Genomic DNA, 23,481 nt, shown 5'->3' on the forward strand with positions numbered 1-23,481 from the left:
CTGAACCCACCGTAAATCTGAGAAGCGGCTGGTGCCCCTCCCAGGTTGGAACATGAAGGTACGCATCCTTGATGTCTATTGATGCCATGAACTGACCTTCCTCCAGGCCGTTTATGACTGATCTCAGGGATTCCATCCGAAAGGAAACTACCCTTAGGTAACGATTTAGTTGCTTGAGATTCAGCACTGGCCTGAATGAACCATCCGGCTTTTGGACCAGGAAGAGGTTTAAGCAAAACCCTTTCCTTCTCTGGAGCTCCGGAACCCCCACAATAACTTCTTGTGACACAGGTGAGCAGTGCCTGTCTTTTCCGAGGACAGCAGGGTAAACTGGTTACAAAAACACCTGTGAGGAGCTGGCCCTACCAAGTCTATTATGTAACCTCTTCCCATGATTCCCTGAATCCATCTGTCCCCTGAGGACACCGTCCACTGTTGACTGAACAGAAGCAAACATCACTCCTCCCTCTGCTAACAGAGGAGGATGGTAGTCATGCTGCCGTTTTATCCGGAAGCTTGGCGTTAGAAGGCATACCTGCTGCGGAGGAAAAGGATGACCTTCCCCTAAGCGACTGTCTCCTACCTCCAGAAGCTCTTGACCTGACTGTCTGGCCTCTGAGGCCAGACATGCCCCCACGAAAAGGCTGTCTAAAAGAACTAAACCTAGGAGTCCTGTGTCTAGGAATATTAACTGGTTTAAATACAAAAAAAACAAACCCCCTGAGGAAGTCACGCAAACATGACAAAATGCGTTGGGTCACGCCCAACACACCCCGACTACACTGCATCGGACCAAGCTGTCCTGAAAGAACCTTCGTCCAGGAAGCACTGAACGCAGATAAAAATCAGAATCCTTAGAGCGTGACTGCCACACAAGTGCTGTAACCATTCTGACACCAACAATGCTCTGTCTAATCTAGAGACATGCGTATGTACACACACACTTAATATTGAACATGCAGACGTTCTTCACTTTTGTGCATTATTTCTTGTTCCTTCTACCACCATCTATGGAGACAACCTGACAACGTGGACATCTACCTGCTCACCTTTGCTCAGACCTCTACCAGTTATTGATCCTGCTGCAATCAGTTTGTAATTTTGCGAGTGCAATATTTGTTGTTTTAACCATTAAATTTGCTAGTGTGATTTATTTCACCATTGCTGCAATTAATTTCCTCTCTATGCTATTATAACAATAATGAATGATTAAGAAGCCTGCCTGCCTCTTGTTATGCACACCACGCCCCTGCAACACAACCCAGATCACCATTACCCACAACTATGCTGTCAACCACGATCATTGTGAGTGCATATTTTTTGGGTTTTGCATGACTGCCATCTTGCAACATACTTCTCCATTGCTGTATTTTTCCACCTTTTCTTACCACACGCCGTCTGCGATACATCTCACTTACGCCTAATCGAGAGACTCTCAACGTTTCAACACAGGAGCATACACTAGGATCACTAACAGTGAACACCAGGACCCCCAAATTTTGCACCTATTTTGTTTTCCATTTACGCCAGACTGTACATCACCATGTGCTTTTTCTTTATGTTCTGGTTCCACATATACACACCACCATCTAATAAACCTCCAGGAAGGACAACTCGAGCACACAGCCTGGGATACACATCCATAACCAGCAAGACCATGTTACAGACCAATACTGACACAAGTGTCATTGTGAATCTCAAGACACTGAAGACATTTACATCACTGATACCATCAACTTTAAATTACAATACTGATAACTAATTTTTAATGATTGCAGCACCTGCGATTCTGTATGTCAACTACTATTGTTTAATCTTTTGTAATGGTCTGGATAGCTCTCATCTATGGCTGCTCTTACTATTACACCTGCCCGAGCCATACGGTATTGAGTGCGTATACCCCCTCTTCTACAATAGGTTAAACCTGATGGTTCCAAGTGAAATTGCTCAGAGAAAAGATTTTTACTCACCGTAAAATCCATTTCTCTTACTCCATTGGAGGACACTGCGATAGATTGGAGTTTCATTAATTCTTGGAAAAAAATGAATGAAACTCCAATGTGTAGCAGTGTCCTCCAATGGTAGGAAAGAAATGCTTTTCTGCCATAGGCAGCAATTAACATGCGCCCAAGATAGTATGTAAGCCAATGGGGAATAGAGAGGGAGGAGCCAACATTTCAATGTCAGATTTGAAAGTTCCAAGGCACCAGCGACCACTATATACCCTACTGTCTTCAGATAATGTTTTTCTCTATCATGAATCAATAGCTAGGGGAAATGGAAGGCTTCAACCTCTTTTTTTTTTGAGTACCCTAGCTCATGACTGCAAATCTATACCTCCATGGTTTTAGTGCACCCTCCCAATGGATGTAATAGGGAAACTGCACTCGCTCCACAAAAACATAACTATTCTCAGAACCACTAGCTCCAAGCAAGTCTGGGGATTGGGTAAATAAATACCAACAGTGGGGATTGGACCACCTGTTTAGCATTTCTCTTCATTCAGACAATTAACAAAGCTTACCATGTTCAATTATTTCCACCAAACTCCTTAGATGTGGTAAAATAGCGCATCCCATCAGGATAGCAATTTGCTGTACAATCTTAATACCAGTGTGACGAGCTTGCCATGATTTTTTACTTTTGCATACAGCTTTCAAGAAAGGAAGTAAAGAAGGAATGCCAAGAGCAGATGCAACAACTGCAAAAGCTCTTGCTGTTGTGTTACGAACGTATTCATCCATGTTGTCAATATCTGGTCTCATAGTTGAAATCATTGTGGCTAAACCAGCAGCCTGAAAAAAGAAAACGATAAAAGATGTAAAATATTTAACAATATTGATTGATGGACTTTGAATATTGCTCATTTTGTATCGAATGCAATTTTAGATAATTACATTGATAAATGTCCCAAAAGTTAAAACATAATATTTAAAGGAAGACACACGTACAAGTGTACTTCGAATCAGACACCTCTCCCTTCAGGTTAAATATTCCCGTTTGTTTTACTTGTGACAAGTGAACTATCCTCAGCTTCAGGCAACCACCATGAACATACCAAAGCTCTGCAAAACCAGCAGCTCAGTATTTTCAATGCGGTCAGAGCATTATATGTTCATTTGATACTATCTAGGCCATACCCTTTTTCATTTGAAAAGAAAATGACATTATAAAAAAGATTACACAATCACGAAAAAAGTAAAAAATTCTTAAAAGACATGAGCGCAAATAATTTAATACTGCAAAATGGGGAGCTAGTGTTAAAATGAAGACTGTACAAATTCCAGGAGGCAGTGTGCCAGAAAGATGTACCATAGGGTGGATGCCAAGTAAAGAAACAGCATCAGTATTTATATTTAAAAAAAAAAAACAAAAAAAAAAAAAAAACATACAATGAGGGGGCAGGTTCTGTAAGTTACCAAACAACCCATCATATTCCTACTCCTTCAAAAATAAATGATAAACCATGAGGCATGTAACATTATTCCAACAAAAAAAAAAAAAAAAAGGCATGGGTGTTGCTATATAAATTACCTTGGCCAAGTTAGATATAATTTCTCTTCCTTCTACTCTGGCATAGTAGTCTTCATCAATCAGCAAGGGCTCAATTACCACAAGGATCTTAAAAGAAGTTTTAAAACATTTTAAAAGCGTTAAATTCTTTCAGTTCTGTTACAGCACATAATATGTTTACACTTATTTAATTTTGTGAATTAAGGTTCCTAGTTTCATACTTGCATTTTTATTTTGTTAGCTTTTAGCTCTATTTGTGTTGGGTCTCAATCCATCAATAAAAGCAGAAATTTACATTTGTATTATACCATACATTATGAGCAACTCTAAAAAAAACCAAAACACAATCTATGAAGTATAACAATTTATTAGGGCTGGAAAGAATTACAGGGACATAATGAATAAAATGCAATTATTCCCTTATGAACCTATTATGAATAATTTAGGTACTTGCATTAAATGTCCATTGGGGACACTAGAACCATGAGTTTGTGGAGGAGCTTGGGCTATGCGAGATATTCTAAAGTCTTAGCGCCTTCTCTGTCCAGGGGAGAGGTGAAGGGAAACAAAAATAAAAGACACTGTCCTCCAAACAACTTAAGTGAAAGGACAATTCAAAACTTAATTTGTTGAGCATCCAGTGTCCCCGAATGGACTTGGACAAATGGATTTAATGCAAGTACAAAAATCCATTTTTCTATAGCATTCATTGGCCCACGAAGGAACCATATAGACTTGCCAAAGCTGCAAGTATGGGAGGAGGCGTAAAGACAGTGAACTTGTAGAACTTTGTGAATAGAAGACAAGGTGGCCGACCGACAGATGTTCTGCAGAGGTCGCATCGCCTTCACTGATCAGATGGGAGTGTGCTCTGACATTTTCTGGAAACTGTTTACCTGTCTTAATATATGTCTGGCTAATTATCATTGTAATCTACCCAAAAATAGTTTGGTTGCAGGCCAACCTCTGATATGGGCATCACATACGACCAGGTCACTTGTCTTCTGGAAAGTCCTATCCAGGAACATTTTCATCATCATCTATTTATATAGCGCCAACATATTCCGTAGCGCTTTACAATTGGGGACAAACCTAGTAAACTAACAAACTGGGTAAAACAGACAAAGAGGTGAGAAGGCCCTGCTCGCAAGCTTACAATCTATGGGACAATGGGAGTTTGACACATGAGGCTAAGGCCAAGTCTACATTTTGAGTTTTGGCCCAACCAAGCTGCAAAGGTAAGTGACTTATAGGCTAAATGATCCTGTCACACAACAATGTTGGTCAGGGGGGCAGTTGTCTTGTGTGAAATTGTGTAACGGGTGGTAATATGCTAAGGTAGTGAGGTTAAGAGGGTGGTTGAGGAATATTATAAGCTTGTCTGAAGAGGAAGGTTTTCAGAGAACGCTTGAAAATTTGTAGACCAGAGGAGAGTCTTATTGTGCGAGGGAGAGAATTCCATAGAGTGGGTGCAGCCCAAAAAAAGTCCTGTAACTGGGAATGGAAGGATGTAATGAGGGTGGATGAGAGACGCAGATCTTGTGTAGAACGGAGTTGCCGAGTTGGGAGATATATTGAGACAAGAGAGGAGATGTATGTTGGTGTAGCTTTGTTGATGGCCTTGTAGGTTAGTAAAAGTATTTTATATTGGATTCGGTAGAAAACTGGCAGCCAGTGTAGAGACATACAGAGTGATTCAACAGAGGAATAATGATTTGCAAGGAAAATCAGTCTTGTCGCAGCGTGCAATATAGATTGTAGGGTTTGGAGTCTGTTTTTGGGAAGGCCAGTAAGAAGGGAATTGCAATAGTCAATGCGGGAGATAAGTGCATGAATTAAGGTTTTTGCACTGTCTTGCCTGAGATATGTGCGAATTCTGGAAATGTTCTTTAGATGTATATAACATGATTTAGATATAGAGTCAATGTGGGGAACAAAGGATAGGTGTGAGTAAAGGATTACACCTAGGCAGCGAGCTTGTGGGGTGGGATTTATGGTCATGTTATCAACAGAAATAGAAATGTCAGGTATGCTCTTGTTGGTGGGTGGGAATATTATTAACTCTGTTTTAGAAAGATTAAGTTTGAGTTGGCGAGCGGACATCCAAGATGATATAGCAGAAACACAGTAAGTTACACGGGACACCACAGATGTCGAGATATCAGGGGAGGATAGATAAATTTGGGCATCATCCGCATAGAGATGATACTGAAATCCAAAAGGAACTTATTAGATTTCCAAGAGAAGCAGTATAGATAGAGAACAGCAGAGGACCTAGCACTGAGCCTTGCGGTACTCCAAATGATAACGGAAGCGGAGCAGAGGTGGCCTCAGAGAAATTAACAGTGAAAGAGTGATGAGAGGTAGGATGAGAACCAGGATAGAACAGTCTCTTGAAGACCTAGGGATTGCAGCACGTTTGTATGAGAAGAGTGGTCAACGGTATCAACTGCAGCCAAGAGATCCAGGAGAATTATATAGAGTAATGGCGTTTTGTTTTAGCAGTGATCAGATCAGACAACCTTAGTCAACGCAGCCTCTGTGGAGTGTTGAGAACGAAAGCAAGACTGAAGCGGATCCAACAGGTTGTTTGCGGAAAGAAAGCATGTGAGGCGAGTGTAGGCAAGTCTCTAGAAGCTTGGAGGGGCATGGGAGCTGAGAGATGGGGACAGTAATTTGAGAGTTTGGGTCGGAATCTTGTTTTTTAGAATAGGAGCAATCACTGCGTTCTTGTATAGTGATGGAAAGATGCCAGTACAGAGTGAGAGATTACAGATTTTTGTTAGAGGTGAAATGAGCACAGGAGACACGGATATACCAATTTGTGAGAGAAAAGGATCAAGAGGACAGGAGGTAGAGTAGGAAGATAAGAGTAGAAATTTCCTCTTCATTTGTGGGGTCAAATGAAGAAAGGGTGTCAGAGGGTAGTGGGAAGAAATTGAGCGGATTTTCAGAGCCCTAACAACGTCTAGAAAGAAACTAATTGTCTAGGAGGAGCAACCCAGACCTAATTTAGGAATCAGTAGATTTTGATACATATAGCACATCGATGAAAGAAAAGCTCTGTACTTAACACAGACCTGTCTTTGTGAAAAACAATATACAAAAGGTTAGAGCCCCTAACTCAGACTCTCTCGTTATGGAAATGGGCAGAAAATGGGCAGAGGGAGCGGGTTTTCCCCAAGATCCCACAGAGCAGCTGGAGGAATATATGGAGGCTGAACATGTAGTACTCCCTACATAAATGTCTGTAGTTCAGGGAGCAGCAGAACTGAAACTTGAACTTTTAAAGATCTAAGCATTAAACTGCTGTCCAAATGACTCCTAAAAAGAAAAGTAATCTGGATAATTTAAAGGAAGTAGTAGAAAATCCTCACTGTTCACGCCAAGACAGATTTTCCATACTCTATAGTGTTTCTTAGCAAGAGTTGTTTTTCTACCTTCTAGCATTGCTTCCATTACAGAGTCAGAAAAGCCCTTAACTTTAAGAACCATGGCTTTAAACACCATTAATGCCAACAGAAACCTGGTGAAGGAATGATCCTTGAATAACAGGTCCTGTCAGAGTTGAAGATGCCACGATCAGCCTATTGTCAATTGTAGAATATTCGTGTACCAAGATCATCTTGGCTACACAGATTGCTTGAACCTTCTCCCTGGTCTACATTGTAGACCAGAGATGTCATGTCAAAATCTGGCTAACCCCACTTATCGACAAAAAAAAAACCCCACAAACAAAACTTTGGATGGAAGGGCCATTCTCCAAGTATGCATGCTAGAAAATGTGGGTTCCCTGTTCTTTACCATAGGAATGAATATAGCAGAGATTGCCAGAACATCAAGCTGCATGCAATGCATGAGCTCCTAACAACTCATCGCCAGGGAGCTTTTTGTCTCCCCGCCCCCTGGTGAGTTTTAGAGATGGCTTTCCTCTTAGAAAAGGTTGAGACTGGGATCTCCGTTCCAGAACATTGATTTTTAACCTTGACTCCTGATGGGGCCACCTGTTACAATTGTCCAGTCCCAAACTGTGAATGGATGACCCCTGGTGAGGTTGTCTCTGGTCAGCCAACCAAAGGAGCAACAGCTGCGTCTTGGGGGACAACTTAATGAACTGACTGCAATGAATGGTGAAATGGTGTAATTTATTCACTTTGATTGTATTTCTTTCTGGAACTCACTTAAGAACCAAGCAAACCGAACCACTTTGATAGTAAACACCATTTTCCCTAGGCCTTTCAATCCTAGACAAACGGGTCCGTCTGACAGCTAACAGAGACATTGTTAGTCTCCCCATTGAGAAGATCTTGTCCTCTAGCAAAAAACTGTTAAATTGTGTTGTAAAGAAGCTCCACGAAGATCATCTGCTGAGCGCTTACCAGGTTGAAATTTTGGTAATTTATGAGCCATCCTTGAGATTCTAAAATCGGAGTCATCATCCGTGTGTGGGCATGTAGACGTTCAGAAGTACCCGCTTTGAGTATGTGGTTGTCCAATTAAGGAGTGATGGTCACGAAAGAGAAGATTGGCCATGTTGGAGGTTATTGAAAGGAAAGGAAAGCTGTACCCTAAAGTAAAGTACCTCTTCCAGCAAGATGAAAGGACTGACAGCTGGACCTTTAGGTTTAGAAACAAACTGGGAGAAATTAACTTTTGGATGGAAGGGGCGGGGTGGATGACTTCGTATACAGTTGCCCAAGCTCATGCACATACCTCTATGACCCATTGTTCCAATGGCCTACCAATGGATAGCAGAGAAATATTGTTTTTAAATCAATTCACACCACCATATTATGAATTGGAGCCAACATGCCATGAGAATGACTATGGAGTATAGAGGGCGCTGTGTGGAGTTAGGCACTAAAAAGACCTGTTTGGAACAAGGGTGGGATAGCAGTGCCCCCCAACTGGGTTGAGAAAGACATTTTTTACGGCAAGTACAAAAATGTTGTTTTCTCTTGCACATACAGATGGGGGACACTGCTCACCATGGGAAAGTTCCAAAGTTGCCCCTCATGGGTGGGAACACACTGGCTAATCTGTGTGCAGAACTTATTGACCAAAACTAATGACTGGAGGTAAAAAAAGACATGAAAACCCAAAAAAATTTAGCCAACGTGTGGACAGACAACCATGTGGCTGCCCGACTGAAATTCTGTGTCCTGCCGCCAAAGTACCACCAACCTGACCTAGTGGAGTGAGCCCCCCCCAAGAACCGGAGACCCCCTGAGAAACATAGGCCTGCCCAATAGTAGCAGTTATCCATCTGGCTATAGTTTGCTTCGTGGCTGGTCAACCACATTTTCAATCATCATACAGAAACAAGAGACTGTCTTGCAAACCGAAGATGAGCGATCCACATAGATCTGTAAGGCTCTGACCACATCCAATTCCGCCAGAGCCCTGACTGTTGGATGAAAGATCTCCAGACAACATCGATATAACTATATCCTGGTCTATATGAAATTTGGACACAACTTTTGGTTGAAAGGAAGAGTCCTCAAGACAGCGCTGTCGCCAAGAAAGACCAAGAATGGAGCTCTGCAGGAGAGTAATGCCAACTCTGAAACGCGTTCTGCTGAGGAAAAAGAGTGGAGAGTGGTCCATAGTGGATGCCACGAAGGTTCCGGTTGGTTTATACTTACCTCCCCCCCCCATACTGATGTTATCCCGGTATTGAATTCAGATTCAACACCATGCTACCGTCCCCCCCCCCGCGTGTTCTTTGTGAAAGCTGAAGGATCTGGGCTTCCAAACGGGAATTTGAGCTGTTCCATTTGAAAGAGGAACTCGTGCTGGAAGAGGTGGGAATGGAATCTCACACACTGCACTGCCTCGATGCAGGACAGCATGTGTCCAATCATCTTCATGCACTGAAAAATGGATACACGCTTTGGGAATGGAATCTGTGGTAGAACTGTACCACTTGTCCCAGAACTTCAGTCGATGGGTCACCACCACTGTACTTCCTGAAAGGGGGTGGGGGGCGGAGTCATGCAGGTTGCTTGACTTTGGATTTGGTTGCCGCTCTGTCCAAACCTGCTTACCTTGCTGCACCCCGCCCCAAGGTACTGAGGAGTGACCTCTGGTGGAGTTTCATCTGGACCAGACTGCAAAATGAAAGGAGCGAAAACACCTACCTTTTGTTTTAGGAGCAGCTACTGGCAGAAATGTCCCCCAGTGACCTGAAAGATGAATTTTTCTAAGGGTTGTCGGAATAATGCTGGGCCATCATATGGTAATGCCTCCAAAGCCTTCTTGGATTCGGCATCCGCCTCCCATGATCTCAACCACAGTGTGCGTCTGGCAACCACTGCCAGGAAGGAGGTCCGGGATAATCCCTGACCTGCGTTAAGTGCTGCATCTACCAAATATTCGGCCGCCTCCTTAATGTGGTCGGCCAAGAATGACAGTTCAGCTCTAGAAACTCACGACTGAAGGCCATCACTGAAGAGGCCCACTTTTCCACCGTTTTAATCACCCATACTGCTGCCGTCACAGGACGGAGGGAAGCCCCTGAAGCCAAATATATGGATTTTAGGATGCCTCATGACATCTTTTAAGCTAGCAGCACTAGGTTGGGGCATAATGGTGGATTTTGCTAAATGTGCAATGGGAGCGTCCACGCTGGGGTGATTTTCCCATGACACCACTTCAAAGTCTGGAAACTGACCAGAACTTGTACAGATTTCTCCAAGGTTTTGCATCCAGGAAGGAGCAATAGCCATCGCTAACACCTCCTGGACTCTGCGACGCCTGTCCCGAGGAAAGTGAGTCCCTAGGACAAGAAAGTTAGCATTACCAACACCTAACGTTCCAGACTGTATTGCAGAGCTAAAGAGACACCAGAGATTGCCAGCTACCTGGCCCAGGATGGTTCCAGCACGCCAGAGGTCTCATCAGATGAGCTCTGACTAAGGTCCTCAGCCTCGCAAGCCGCATAGGGCATCAGGATCTGACCATCTAGAAGGTAATTTTATTTGGCATCTTGAATAAAAAAAAATACCAAACTGGTACCGGCAGCCTTTGACTTGGAACTAGTCCGTCTTTCTGACATGGTGACACCGCAGAAAGGAGAGAAAATACAAAACCCTTTGTATAAAACAGTCTAACAGTATTTCTCACACACACACTGATTGCGTCAGAAGAATCAGGAACAAAGATTATTATATATCATATTTACAAGAAATATTAGTACATATACCAATATCTGTATATGTATAGAAATACTATATGCGATTGAGCGCGTTTGGGAAGTAGTGCCTGCTTTATAAAAAGGAGAACTATACCTATATAAGAACAAATATAACATACAATCAATCACAGACAAAGAGCACGAAGTAAAACATTTGCTCTGCCAGAGAATTGAAAAGTTTTTCCCTCAGAACAATCGTGACAGGCACCGAAGAGGCTGTAAGCAGTGTGAAAACGGGATTTATACTTACGATAAATCTTTTTCTCCGAGTCCATCTGGGGGACACTCCTTAAGCATGGGGTTGGGTCGGGGGGAGGAGTCTGGCACCCAAAGAGTTAACTTTTTTCAGCTGACAGCATATCACCCCCGCCAATTCCCACATACCTCAGTTTGATTACAAAAGCCATTAGGAAGATAGGCCAATCAACCAAGACACAACACTCAACAGAGGGGGGAGTGGAGACAAAACAACGAAAAGACGGGGGGATCGGAGTGTCCCCCAGATGGACTCAGAGAAAAAGATTTATCGTAAGTATAAATCCCGTTTTCTCTTTCATTCATCTGGGGGACACTCCTTAACCATGGGGACTCACAAAAGCAATCCCTCCGACGGGTGGGACCGCTCTGATCTCCTTGCACGCAGAACACTACGGCCAAAGGAGGCGTCCCCAGACGCAAATATATTAAATTGGTAGAATTTCTTAAAGGTATGGACCGAGGACCAGGTGGCTGCTCTGCACAGCTGGTCCGCCGTGGCTCCATTACGAGCCGCCCAAGACGCCCCAACCGACCGGGTAGAATGGGCAACAATACGTTTCGGCACAGGGAGATTAATACTTTGGACATAAGCCTCCCTGATAGTCAAGGTTAGCCATCTGGCAATAGTTTGCTTAGATTGCTGGCCATCCCCGTTTGGAAAAGTCAACCAACACAAATAGAGACTCTGTTTTACGTATCTTTGCAGATCTCTTAACATATATACGTAATGCCCTCACTACGTCCAAATATTTGTCTTTGTTCTACTGTTTGGTTCTTGTCCAGCAACCACCAGCTGAGGACCTACCTCCTCCACTGGTACCTCGAGCACGGGAATGCTCCTCTGGGATGGGACCCTGCCCAGGGTAAGGTTGCGAAAGATGTCACCATCTTTCCCAGCAGCTTCAAAGACCTGCCTACTGACAGCCTCTTGTCTGACAGGATCCTGCCTGTCAACTCCATCTAGGACCTCAACTTGTCCTGTGGAGACAACCTTCTGCTGCGTACCAAGTCCCTCACTAGTCTCAAGAAACTCATTCTTAGACAAAGGATTCTCTGTGACCCTTTCAGACTCTAGAAGTTCGGTCATAGACTGAACAACTCGTCTAGCCTTAGCACCCTGAATGGGTGTGACTAAAACCTTTTCCCCTACTGGAAATTCTAAGCCTGTATAGCTTCGTCTGAACGAAGCAAATCGACAGCCCTGAGCTCTTTCTGATTTGACAGAAGCAAGCGAGGTAATTTTTTCCAAAACCTGAGGTGAGCTGGTCCCATGAATTCTATCACGATATTCTGGACCTACTCGTCTACCGAGGACCCTGTCTGCTGCCGGGCAAACCCAAGCAGCTGTCCTCCCACCCCGCCCTCTGGAACCAGAGGTGGGTGGTAGTCATGCTGCTGGTCTATCCGGCAGCTTGGCGGAAGAAGCTCTCCGCGCCACAGGGGCAAAGGATGACCTTCCCCTACGGGACTGTCTCCTGGATTCCACGGCCCCTAGATTGGTAGTCTGGCCTCTGCCAAACCCGCCCCCGTAAGGAGGCTGTCTGAAAGAACTAAACCTAGGCCTAGCCTTAGGTCTTGGAGTATTTTCAGGCAAGGGCGTCTTCTTGCCCCCTGAAGCCTGTAAAATCCAAGAGTCTAATTCTGGACCAAATAACATCCCACCCGTATACGGGATGGATTCTAATGATCGTTTAGACTCTGAATCCGCATTCCAAGCCCTTAACCATAACGCCGTTCTAGCTACTACAGCTGTAGCTGAAATAGACGAAGCTATGGAGGCCGAATTATGGGCCGCTTCATATACATAGCCTGCTGCCTCCCTTAGCTGCATGGCCAGAGGCAATAAATCTGAATCCTGCAAGGCAGACTCTAACTGCCCTGCCCAGACTTCAATGGCCCTAGCTACCCAGGTAGAGGACAATGCTGGCCTGAAGCGAATACCGGCGGCCAAGAAGATTGACTTCAGCAGGGATTCTAATTTCTTGGCAGTCGCGTCCTGTAAGGTCGCTGACCCGGGTACAGGTAGTGTAGTCTGACGAACCAATCTCGCCACAGGTGTATCTACCTTTGCTACCTGTTCCGAACGGGTCATATCCTCCTCCTGAAGGGGATACAATACGCCAAACTTCCTTGGCATAGAGAACCTTTTATCTGGATATTTCCAAGAGGCCTCTACAATATCCCTCAACTCAGCTGAGGGAGGGAACCTGACCACCTGCTTAGAAGCCTTCTTAAAGAGGGAGCGGTCCAAACACTTTGTCTCCTCTACTTCAGCAAACCCCAGGGTCTGACGAACTGTTCTTACCAGATTGTCCATACCCTGGTGCCTAGAGTTTCCTTCTGACTCTATAATGGACACATCTGAATCGTCCAACAATTCCCCCTCCTCCTCTGAGGAACTCTCAGAGTCTGACACTGACCACAGCGCTTTAGCTGTTTGTCTACGTCTTTTAACACTACGCTTGTGTCTGGGGTTCTCCAGTAGATGGGTAAGCCGATCCAGGCTTTTAGCCACCGTTGACCAACCCACCTCTCCCATCTGGGAAACCCCCGGGAGGGCTGGGGAGGGAAATACACCGACCCCTGGGGAAAATGACTCATCTGTCATTCCTACTGTTATACCCTGAGAAACCACAGATGTAGCTGGGATCTCAACTGATTTAGATAACAGATTTACATGGGTATTAACTCCCTGCGTTAAGGCAGCCGCCCACTCAGGAGGATCTACAGTTATGGTGGAGGTGTCTATAGGCTGTTTCACAGGAGCCACAGTGCAGGCTGCACAGAGCCCCCTCCTGATCCAGCCGTTCACTTGTTAGTTTAACATTACATTTTGAACAGACATTATGTTTGGTACGTGTTTTGCTTTTATCTGCCATCACAAGATAAGAAAAACTAAATCACGTTTCAAAATTTACAAACACTTCTCCAATTTATCAGAAAATACAGATTAGGTTATATTAACATATAGTATTTCTGATTTAAATAAGACAGGCTTGGAGAACTTTTTAGTTTTCTCATAAACAGTTCTCTCAACACATCATTGTCTTATAATATACATGTCTACACATGCACACACATACACACAGAAGAAAATAAAAGGGATACTCAGCGGGGAAGATATGTGTCAACAGTGCACTTCTCTTCAAATGACTGCTGCAACTGTCCTCGTTTTGAAGCTTGGTGCCAAAAAGGGATCTTCCACGTGCTCACTCAGCGGGGGAGGGGGGGGGAAGAGGTGTTTCTCAACACATTCCCCTTCCACTGGAATCTCCTTCTGTGTCTCTGCTAACAGTGATTTCCCCAATCTACTTAGGTGAAATCCTGTTGCTATATCTTTCTCACATTTTGCTACCACACCGCAAAATACAGGTACATATTTATCTATGAACCAGTCAAAAGATAGTATTTCTGTTCCTTTTCCTCTATATAGAGATTATAAGGTATAATTAGTCAAGCTGAAAGGCTGCAGCAGGTTTTTCAGTAATGACTGCAATTAGCACAGAACACCTGGGCCCATTTAGCATTACATTTGGAACAGACAATATGTTTGGCACGCCCAAACACTTCCACAACCTTTATCAGAAAATACAGACTAGGTTATTTAACATATAGTATTTCTGATTAAATAAGACAGGTTTGGAGAACTTTATAGTTTTCCTTAAACACAGTTCTTTCAACACCTCATAGGTCTTATAGTACACATGCATATACAGAAGAAACAAAGTGATACTTAGCGTGGAAGATGTGTCAACAGTGCACTTCTCTTCAAATGATTGCTACAACTGTCCTCCTTTCTAAGCTTGGCGCCAAAAAAGGGATCTTTCATGTGCTCACTCAGCAGGGGGGGGAAGCGGTGTTCCTCAAACACATTCTCCTTTCACTGGCTCTCCTTCTGTTTTGTTTACTTTAACAGCGTTTTGCCCTCTCTCTTATATTAGGGGAAAACCTGTTAGAATGTGTTGTCCGCTAGCGCTACTCAAAGCGCGCCATCCTCAAGAATTCACTGCCATTCCCATGGGAGGAGGAACTTGGTATACTCCAGCTGGCTTGCGGGGAACCTCAGCAGTAAAGGCGATCTCTGCCTAATGGCAGCGCCCGTCCTGCATCAGCGGGGAGAGTTTCTTGCCGACTGCTTCCCGCTGTGAGAAACGCTTCTTACCTCTTGCCGCGGCTCCAGGAGCAGTCCGCCTGCTATGCTGGTCCAGCACTGGGTCCCCAGTCACTTGCCGTGTGACCACTTCTGTCAGGGAGCCCATTTCAGTGTTTATCCAAAGTAGGAGAAAGTGCGGCTTTAAGCGCTATAGGCGCTCTCCCTGCCTGCTGCAGTGATCAGGCTGTGAACACTGCTGTTAGAATTTTTTTTTATAAAATAAATAAAATCTAAATTAAACTACGTGCCTACTCCAGAGGCAGTGAAATAAAACAGAATATCTCTGGCCAGAGGGGGCATAGAAGGCAGCAGGCCAAACTGGTCTTTTCAGTGCCTAACTCCACACAGTGCCCTCTATACACCATGGTGAGCATTGTCCCCCAACTGTATGTGCAAGAGAAATAATTTCTTGCAGTTGGTTACAAGGCCCAGCAGCAGTGTGTGTACATGGCTAAAGAAGCAGTTGGATGTGAAGCAATTTCATGATTCTTGCATCCAAACATGTGAAATCCTCTGCCCGAGTACACTCCGCTTTCCTTATCACAATAATGTAATGCAATAAAGTCCAGACAATTACAGTTAGTAATTCGTTAAATAGGGCTATCATGCTCCTGCAATTCTGTGCACTTTGCAGACAAAGTATGTCACCTTCATTCTTTAATTTCAGTTAGGGATCCTTGAAATCTAGATCATGGTACTTTCTTTAAAGTAAATTACATATTACAAACTATGAGACAATATACATTGCTGTTAACGCAGTAAGCGCCATTTTGTATACCTTGTGTACATAAGGTCGGACTAAGTCATCAAGCTTGTACAAGATTCGGTCAATAACTTTAACAAGTAAATGTCTTTCTTGGTCTTCAAGCGTTGGCGACATTAGCAAGGGCAGAATTTGATTGAATAGCGGCCCAGCTCCAAACTCACGGGCTTTGTCTGTAATTTGCCGCAAAGCTGCCTAAAAAATAAAAAAAAAAGTTAAGGAAAATAAGTGGGAATAAGGTTAGAGGAGAAACAAAACAAGTCTACCCACAAAAAGTTACACATCACACAGCTCTTCTAAAATACTTTATGACAATACATACTTTTCTCATTGGAGGTGTACCATTCTTTATTTTAAGCAGCAACTTCATAATTTTTCTCTCTTTTTGTTCTTCTGGACTAAGTGTGGATTCATCAACATCTACCTGGAATGATGACAGAATAAAATAAACAACAAACATCCTTCACCTTACAGTTACTATATAACATAACCAGATATACCAGAATGTGCTGCACTTTTCTCTAAAACTGCAAAACATCTAACATTGAAATCAGTTATTCAATGCAAGTTAAAGTGCATTTTGTTTTAAAAACACTGAAACCTTATTCAAATTTACTGCCCAACTTCCAAAATTACATAATTGGTTAACTTATGTACAATCTTATCTACACCCCAGTGAAAAACAAAAAATTACTTACCAGCAGTTTATCAAAGTATTGAATATCATCAGGTTTAAGGAATGGAAGATTTCCAGATGGTTGATCACTGACACTTTTCATGGTTCTGTCTTCAGTAGGCATATGAAACCCAGTCAAGCCACCTAAAGGTGTTGGTGTTGCAGTCAACTTACGGGCAGGTGTACGTATGGGAACGTATCCAGCAGGAGGGGCAAGAACCTGCAAACAACGAAAAGGCATATGAAAAAATATATCACAAAGTAATTATACACTTTTTCCCCCCAAATACCTAGAATTACTATTTTTGGTATAAAGGAAAAAACAAACAAAAACAACAACAACAACCCCAAAACCTGTTCTTCATGAAGGTTTGCAATCACTGCTCCACCAGAGTATGTAGTGAACATTAAGCTTCAAGAAATTGCATATTGCACAAGTATAAAATATTTATTGATCTAAATAAGTAGTGAAGTGAATATAGAAAGGATTTGATTATGTGGAGGGGATTTTCAAAGGGATGTTCTTCCTTTTAATTATGTAAAGCTGATTTTATGTACACTTTCTTCTAAATATGAATTCTAGAAATACTTTATCATCCTTACTTGGTACAATTTTATTTAACGGATTGTGATATGCAGCTCGCCGCATTATTTTTGTGTTCTTAATTTTTGTATCTATGTCATTTCACATTTTATTGCCTAGAATTCATAAAAGATTAAACAATTGAAATTAAAGCACCAAGACATTATCTTAATAGTACACATTAATTTTGGTACCCAGAGCTGGAAGGAATCTATGGCTCAAGGTCTACACTATCAGGTTCCGATTTCTGAATTTCTCAATTTCTATGTTTGAAAGAGTTTAAATTACCTTGTAACCCTCTGGGAACATTGCATCCAACTCTTCATCAGATAGTGGACGGTTTCTTTCATCAATTTCACGCTCCCATCTCCATGCTTGTAGCTGTTCAGGAGTCATACTCATTATGTGTCCTAGAAATAAATTGTTGCAACATTTTTGGTTTTGTGCATATTATGAATAAACATCTATGTACAATTCTGCTGATTCTTTGTACACCCTAACAAATATTTTCATCCTTTTTATGCAGGTCTCCCAACACATTGAACGATCAGTGACAGTCATAGATCATAGCTTGCCCATGAGCCTAAACAGTATGAATGCCACTTTCCAAGTGGAACTTCATATGGGACGACTTGCACAAAGAGAAGACATTTGTGTGGGAGATGATTACAATTACATGTAGATGACCAGATTTAATAATAATTAAACAGTTTTTGGTAAAGCATTTTCTGCCAAAAATGACCAGATTGAATTGGAGCAAAGTGTGTGTATTGTAAGCCATTTAAGTGAAAATCCTACAACTGTCATACTGCAAATATCTTTCTTCTCTAGCAGATCAAAATTGTGTACAAAGAAATAGTGTACTAGTTTTTGATGAACAACCCGATAATGACATTGCAGTATGCGGACGACAGAGATGGATGCTGTTTAGATCAGCTATGTGCCCTGCATCCAACACTTTATAACAAACTTTAAATCAGTTAAAGTTTGTGAGAGCAGTGGGACATTACAAAGTGGTGTCATATCAAAGACTGGCTTGTTTAGAAGATCTAATACCATCTCAATACAGTTGCAAGACCAAAGGAGTTCAACTGGCATTGTGATCAACAGTCATTGCTACTGCCAAACAGTTCATTTGGTGATCTGAACTGCCTCCTTGGTGACAGTAGCTGCCACTGCACATGGAGTACTTAAGTCGTAGCCCTGTTTACAACAGGATATCAAGTACAGACACTAGTCTACTCACATCTACTTGAAGTTGGTAGTTAAATCACATTACCTGTGCAGCATGAAAGCAGCGACCTTTTCTACTGCCAGAAGAGGCTGGAGGTTCAGTTATAATACTTGGGAAAGGACAGTTGTGGCTAAGCAAAGTTCCTACAGTGACTTGTTTCTGCGTTTTCATCTTACACGGTCTCTTCTCGTTTCACCCTTGATGCACTGGTAGCTTCACAGAAATGCTATCCACCAAGTACTGCTTTATTATTGGCACTGACAATGCTGCTACTCGTAAACAGCATCAATAGTAATAGGGTAACCATGAATGTACCACAGCACAAACATGACACCTCAAGCAACTGAAGCAATCATTACACCTGCGATTTCCACCCTACATCACAGTTTCATCCTACCATATGGCAGATATTAGGCAAAGAAATTTCCAAGTTAATTATACATACCTGGCGTAGGAGTCGCCATATTCATTGCTGGTGTCCCAATTGGTGTTTTCCCTGGTGTCAAAACAGGAGTGCTGCCTCCCATCTGGCTAGCTGGAGTTTCATCCCAACGAGACTTCCTTTTGCTTGCTCCAGGTGTAGGGGTTTCACCAATCGATTCGCCACCACGGTCTGTACGTGGAGTCTCGGCCCAACCACTTCCATGACCCGGAGTATCTGAGATTTAAAAAATAAAAATAATGATGTTAATTTTCTTTAAGTAAATGAAACTATCCTAAGATAGTGGAAATTAGCTTCTGTCTGGTGTCCCTTCTCACCTAGGATTAAGGTAGTGTTAACTGATCACTTTTCTTTTAAAAACACACAAAAGGGCTTCTGTACTTAACACGTAGGTGTGAACAAGTTCCATTAAGTATAATGTATTTTAAATGCAATTTGTTTAAACTTTACAAAACAGAATTACAAATGGTGTAAACAAGCCGTTAGGAAACCCACAAGAGAACAGATACACATTTTTCACAATCTAACTCAAATTCCCAGTGGTGCAAGGCAGCTTTTGTCACCACTGTGAAAAATTAAATAACTTATCTTGAGCACTCAAAACCCAAAAGTAAATATATGCCATCAAACAACTGAAAAAATAAATCAAAATGTCTGTTCCTTGTCACATACCCAATCAAGGGTGCCACTCCTTGCAAAAAAGAAATTAAATAGAAAACCAGGTGCGCCAAGGAAACCAACCATGGTAAAGAAGTAAAATAAAAAACAAAAAAAAAAAAGACGGGCTCTGTCTAAAATGCAAATAGTATTTTATTATAACCAATATAAATACAAAAAAAAACACAAACAGTGGAATAGTATAAAAACTAACTCTAAAAGAAAATATCTGTATATGATATTGTGCATGTCTGCAAATGCAGAAACAATTTAAATGGTAAACACTTATAATAAAATCTGCAATCTGGAGACTAACTTACAGATGTTCTTGTAATAAACAGTGTGTGGCCAGTACACTGTCACCACTGTGCCTCCCTTAATAAGAGGCACCTAGAATTTCACTGCAAGTCTGCAGGCTTACCACGTTCTGTTTTAGGTGTTTCATCCCATCTATTTTTACGTGCACTGGAGGTTGCACCTCCGTGACCTGGAGTTGCATGCCCAGGAGTATCGCCACGTCCAGGAGTTGCAGCTCCAGCAGGTGTATGGCTAGGAGTAGGATCCCAAATCTTTGAGCCTGGAGTGGCTCCAGGAGTATCATTTCCTTTTGCACGGCCAGGGGTCTCATCCCATCTTAATGAAGGAGTGTGCCCAGGAGTCTGTCAAGAAAGAAAAGGATAAATAGGAGTACATTTTGCAGAGTAATCATAAAAGCTTGAATTTAAAGTTACATTGCATGTTCAGACATTTGGTCACACGTAGATAACAATTAGAACATTTGTATAAAATAGTATATTTTCATTACATTAAATCCTTGTATTGAAATCCAGTGTAGAACACTGGAACCATGCGGTGGAGAGACCAACACACAGACAATTGAGGGACAATATGCTCCCATAACAGACAAATTACAACATATGGGGGGGAATTCTGAGAATTCTTTCAATTACAAAAATCCTCATCTCATACATCCAATTGGGAGATACTGGTACCATGGGAACTTCCCGAAGATGTCCATACAAAAAGGTATACTCTGAAAGGTACCGTGTGCAAAACTGTACGCCCAAAACTAGCACATCTCTGGATGCAAAATTATTGAATCAGTAAAACTTTGTTAAAGTATGGACAGATGATTGGATAGACTGCTCAGCCGCGACCCCATGCCGCGCTGCCCAGAAGGCAATCACCGATCTGGTAGACTGGCTTCACATTTTCAGGAACATGCTTCCTTGCTGTAATGCAAACCTGTCTAACAGTTGAAGAGCCATCTAACAATAGTTTGCTTGGATGCAGGCCAACCTCTCGTATGTGCATCATAGTAGACCAAAAAGGTGATCAGTTTTCTAAACTCTGAAGTTCTATCAATATATGTCCCCAGGCACCTGACAATATCCAAGAGAAGTGAATCCCCTTCATCGGAAAAACCAACTATGTAATGGTTATCCCAATTGTGGTGGGAACTGCCAAAAAAACTGAAGAGAAGGCCTTCTCCAAAGGGAGGCCCTATAATCATGAAAAATGAAGTATGGTCATCTGCAAGACAGCTCCCAGCTGTGAAACTCGCTGTTGACATTCCATATAAGATACTAAAACTTAAACTCTACAGACTCCAATGATACAATGGAAGACCGTTGCAACTCTGTCAATACAAAGTATAGGCCCCAATGAACACTATTAAGGGGTTTCACATAGAGCTCCCCCTGCAAACAATCCTGTACTTCAGGTATTGGTGGAAGTCTCTTCTGAAAGGAGACCTACAGGGCTGAATCCTTGAACTTTAAAGCAGCAAGTCTCAGAACACACATGCGTACATAGACAGATTTGTGTGCTTATCGTTAAATCCATTACTTCAAATCTATCCGGTGGATACTGCTCCCTTGATTGGGGTGGGGTGTGTGTGTTTACACTGCGTTCCCACCCTTTGCACTCTGTGTGAAACACAGTGTTCCCATGATGGATTTAGACAAACGGATATAACGGCAAGTACAAAAATCCTATTTTCTTTACCATCCATGGGGGCACTGGAGACTATAGGGACATCCCAAAGCTGTCCATAAGGGAGGGTACAAAACATTTTGTCTCCAAAGTATAAAACCTGCAGAAAGGTTAAGATGTGCAAGGAATACCAGGTGGCCACCCGGCACAACTGTTCAGTGGAGGCCCTGCGAAGCGCCACTCGACCTTGTGGAAAGTGCTCTCACATATTCAGGTACAGGCTATCCCACTCCAATGTAGGCCTGGCAAATTACCAAAGTAATCCACAGGGCAATGGTCTGTTTAGAGGCTTGCCAGCTTCTCTTATGAATGTCAAATGACTAAAAGGTTTTCCATCCTGTGCAAATCTGGAACTTAGAGACCACATTAAGTTGAAATTCAAAGCTTGGTCCTAAACACCACCCTGTTCTCAGAAAAATAAGAAACGTTGATCTACAAGACAAAGCTCCTAGCTCTGAAAATCTCTTGGCAGAAGAGATGACCAACAGCAAGACTGAAGGGGTGTAGAGACTGCGAAAGGGCAGAGACCTGTCCTGCAGGAACTGCAGCAAATTGGTCCAGCATGAAAGACAAGGTAGGAAACCCCTTTAATTCACAACAAGCAATGTAAATCTTCCAGTCTCTGTGGTAATTGTGGGCAAATATGCTTGCTAGCCTTGTTAATCCGATTAGAGAACCTCTTGGTCTTCAACAGCCAACCAAGATAAAAAAAACTCAGGGAGGGAAAGAGAAGGTGAGATATATAGGGGGGAAAAAAACAAATAAAAATCCTCCCTCAAGTGGCAATTTTTATGGGCTTGTTAGTAGAGACCACTTTACTTACCTAGGACCATCATGCAAAATAGCACAGAGGTCTTGCTTGAGAGCCAAGAGAGAGGATTAATCTTTGTAAGGAAACAATTTTGACCTAGATGGCAAGAACACCCTCTGTTTGGTGTTGACAACCAGAGAAAAATAATTCTCTGGATTGGTACCAGGTTGGATTTCTGTTAATTTATAAGCCAACTGTGAGCCTCCATGATCTGAGCAACCGTGTCCATATGGGCCTTGAGTAACGTCGAGAACATTTGTGAATACCCTTGATGCAGTAGCCAGGCGGAAGTATAGGCCCATGAAATTATTTCTCTAACCCACCTTACAAGAGTATATTTGGATAGAGCATACCCTTGTTATGGACACTCAGGAAGTAAAAAGAGCTGATCCACCTTTCTGAATTCCTTTATTATCAAGAGAAAACCTGTTCTGACCAGGTCTAGAGTACGTAAACTTCTCATTTTTAGTAGTTTGCTTAGGACAAAGATGGCAATATAATTTTTTGCTTGATATGGAATGTGAAAACTACCTTGGGCAAGAGCACCAAGAACAAATCTTGCTTTCTTATAGTTTCGTACTGGGTTCAGCACTTTCTCAAAAGGCTTTGAGAAAGTGCTGAGCCCAGCACGAAACACGTCAGCTGTGTATTCAGATGCAGACATGAAGTTATGACCTGTTGATGTATTCCCTTCGCCTATTGGGAGGAACTTTTCTATGGTAAACGGTTTCCAGCCAGACAGCATTTGTGGAAACAAACCATCAGTAATACAGGGCAACTCAACTGACGGACAGAGGAGTCTGACTGTGCACTGGATGCTGGAGGTTTCCAAATTCCCTCTGGAGGGTGGTGAATTTATGGCTGGTACTAGTAAGAGGAATTAATTTGTATTCTATCTGGAATGGATTCTGGAACAGAAATAACTACTTAGCAACATTTTTAGAGGCATAAGGGGAGGATATGTAAAACGCCTAGAGTATTACTATTACCAGGAATTTAAGCCTCTGTTGCACTGGAACTTTTGTGAAACATTCACTCCTATATAAATAGGATTCCTTGGAATTATTAGACAAAAACATGAGTGGTTGATCACCATAAAATCATTCTCGCTACTCCACAAATTAATGGTCACTGTGTTTTATGGAGCCGGGACATTATTAAGGGTCAAGCAAAACTGACCAAGTAGTTACTTGTTTTGTAT

The 23,481-nt window shown here is 42.4% G+C and overlaps 1 protein-coding gene across 2 annotated transcripts in view; it reads right to left on the reverse strand.

The window, feature by feature from the left end:
* SF3B1 (splicing factor 3b subunit 1) overlaps positions 1–23,481 on the reverse strand; it is a 112,229-nt gene that overhangs the window by 47,753 nt on the left and 40,995 nt on the right. For both annotated transcript variants that reach the window (XM_075179974.1, XM_075179975.1), the window contains 8 exons: positions 19,896–20,133; positions 18,821–19,033; positions 17,430–17,551; positions 16,581–16,778; positions 16,205–16,306; positions 15,898–16,077; positions 3,535–3,621; positions 2,525–2,795 (listed from right to left, as the gene is read on the reverse strand). In XM_075179974.1, coding sequence (XP_075036075.1) covers positions 2,525–2,795; positions 3,535–3,621; positions 15,898–16,077; positions 16,205–16,306; positions 16,581–16,778; positions 17,430–17,551; positions 18,821–19,033; positions 19,896–20,133 — 1,411 coding nt within the window. The remainder of the gene's footprint in view (positions 1–2,524; positions 2,796–3,534; positions 3,622–15,897; positions 16,078–16,204; positions 16,307–16,580; positions 16,779–17,429; positions 17,552–18,820; positions 19,034–19,895; positions 20,134–23,481) is intronic.

This window comes from Mixophyes fleayi, chromosome 7 (assembly GCF_038048845.1).
Source record: "Mixophyes fleayi isolate aMixFle1 chromosome 7, aMixFle1.hap1, whole genome shotgun sequence".
Classification (NCBI taxonomy): Eukaryota; Metazoa; Chordata; class Amphibia; order Anura; family Limnodynastidae; genus Mixophyes; species Mixophyes fleayi.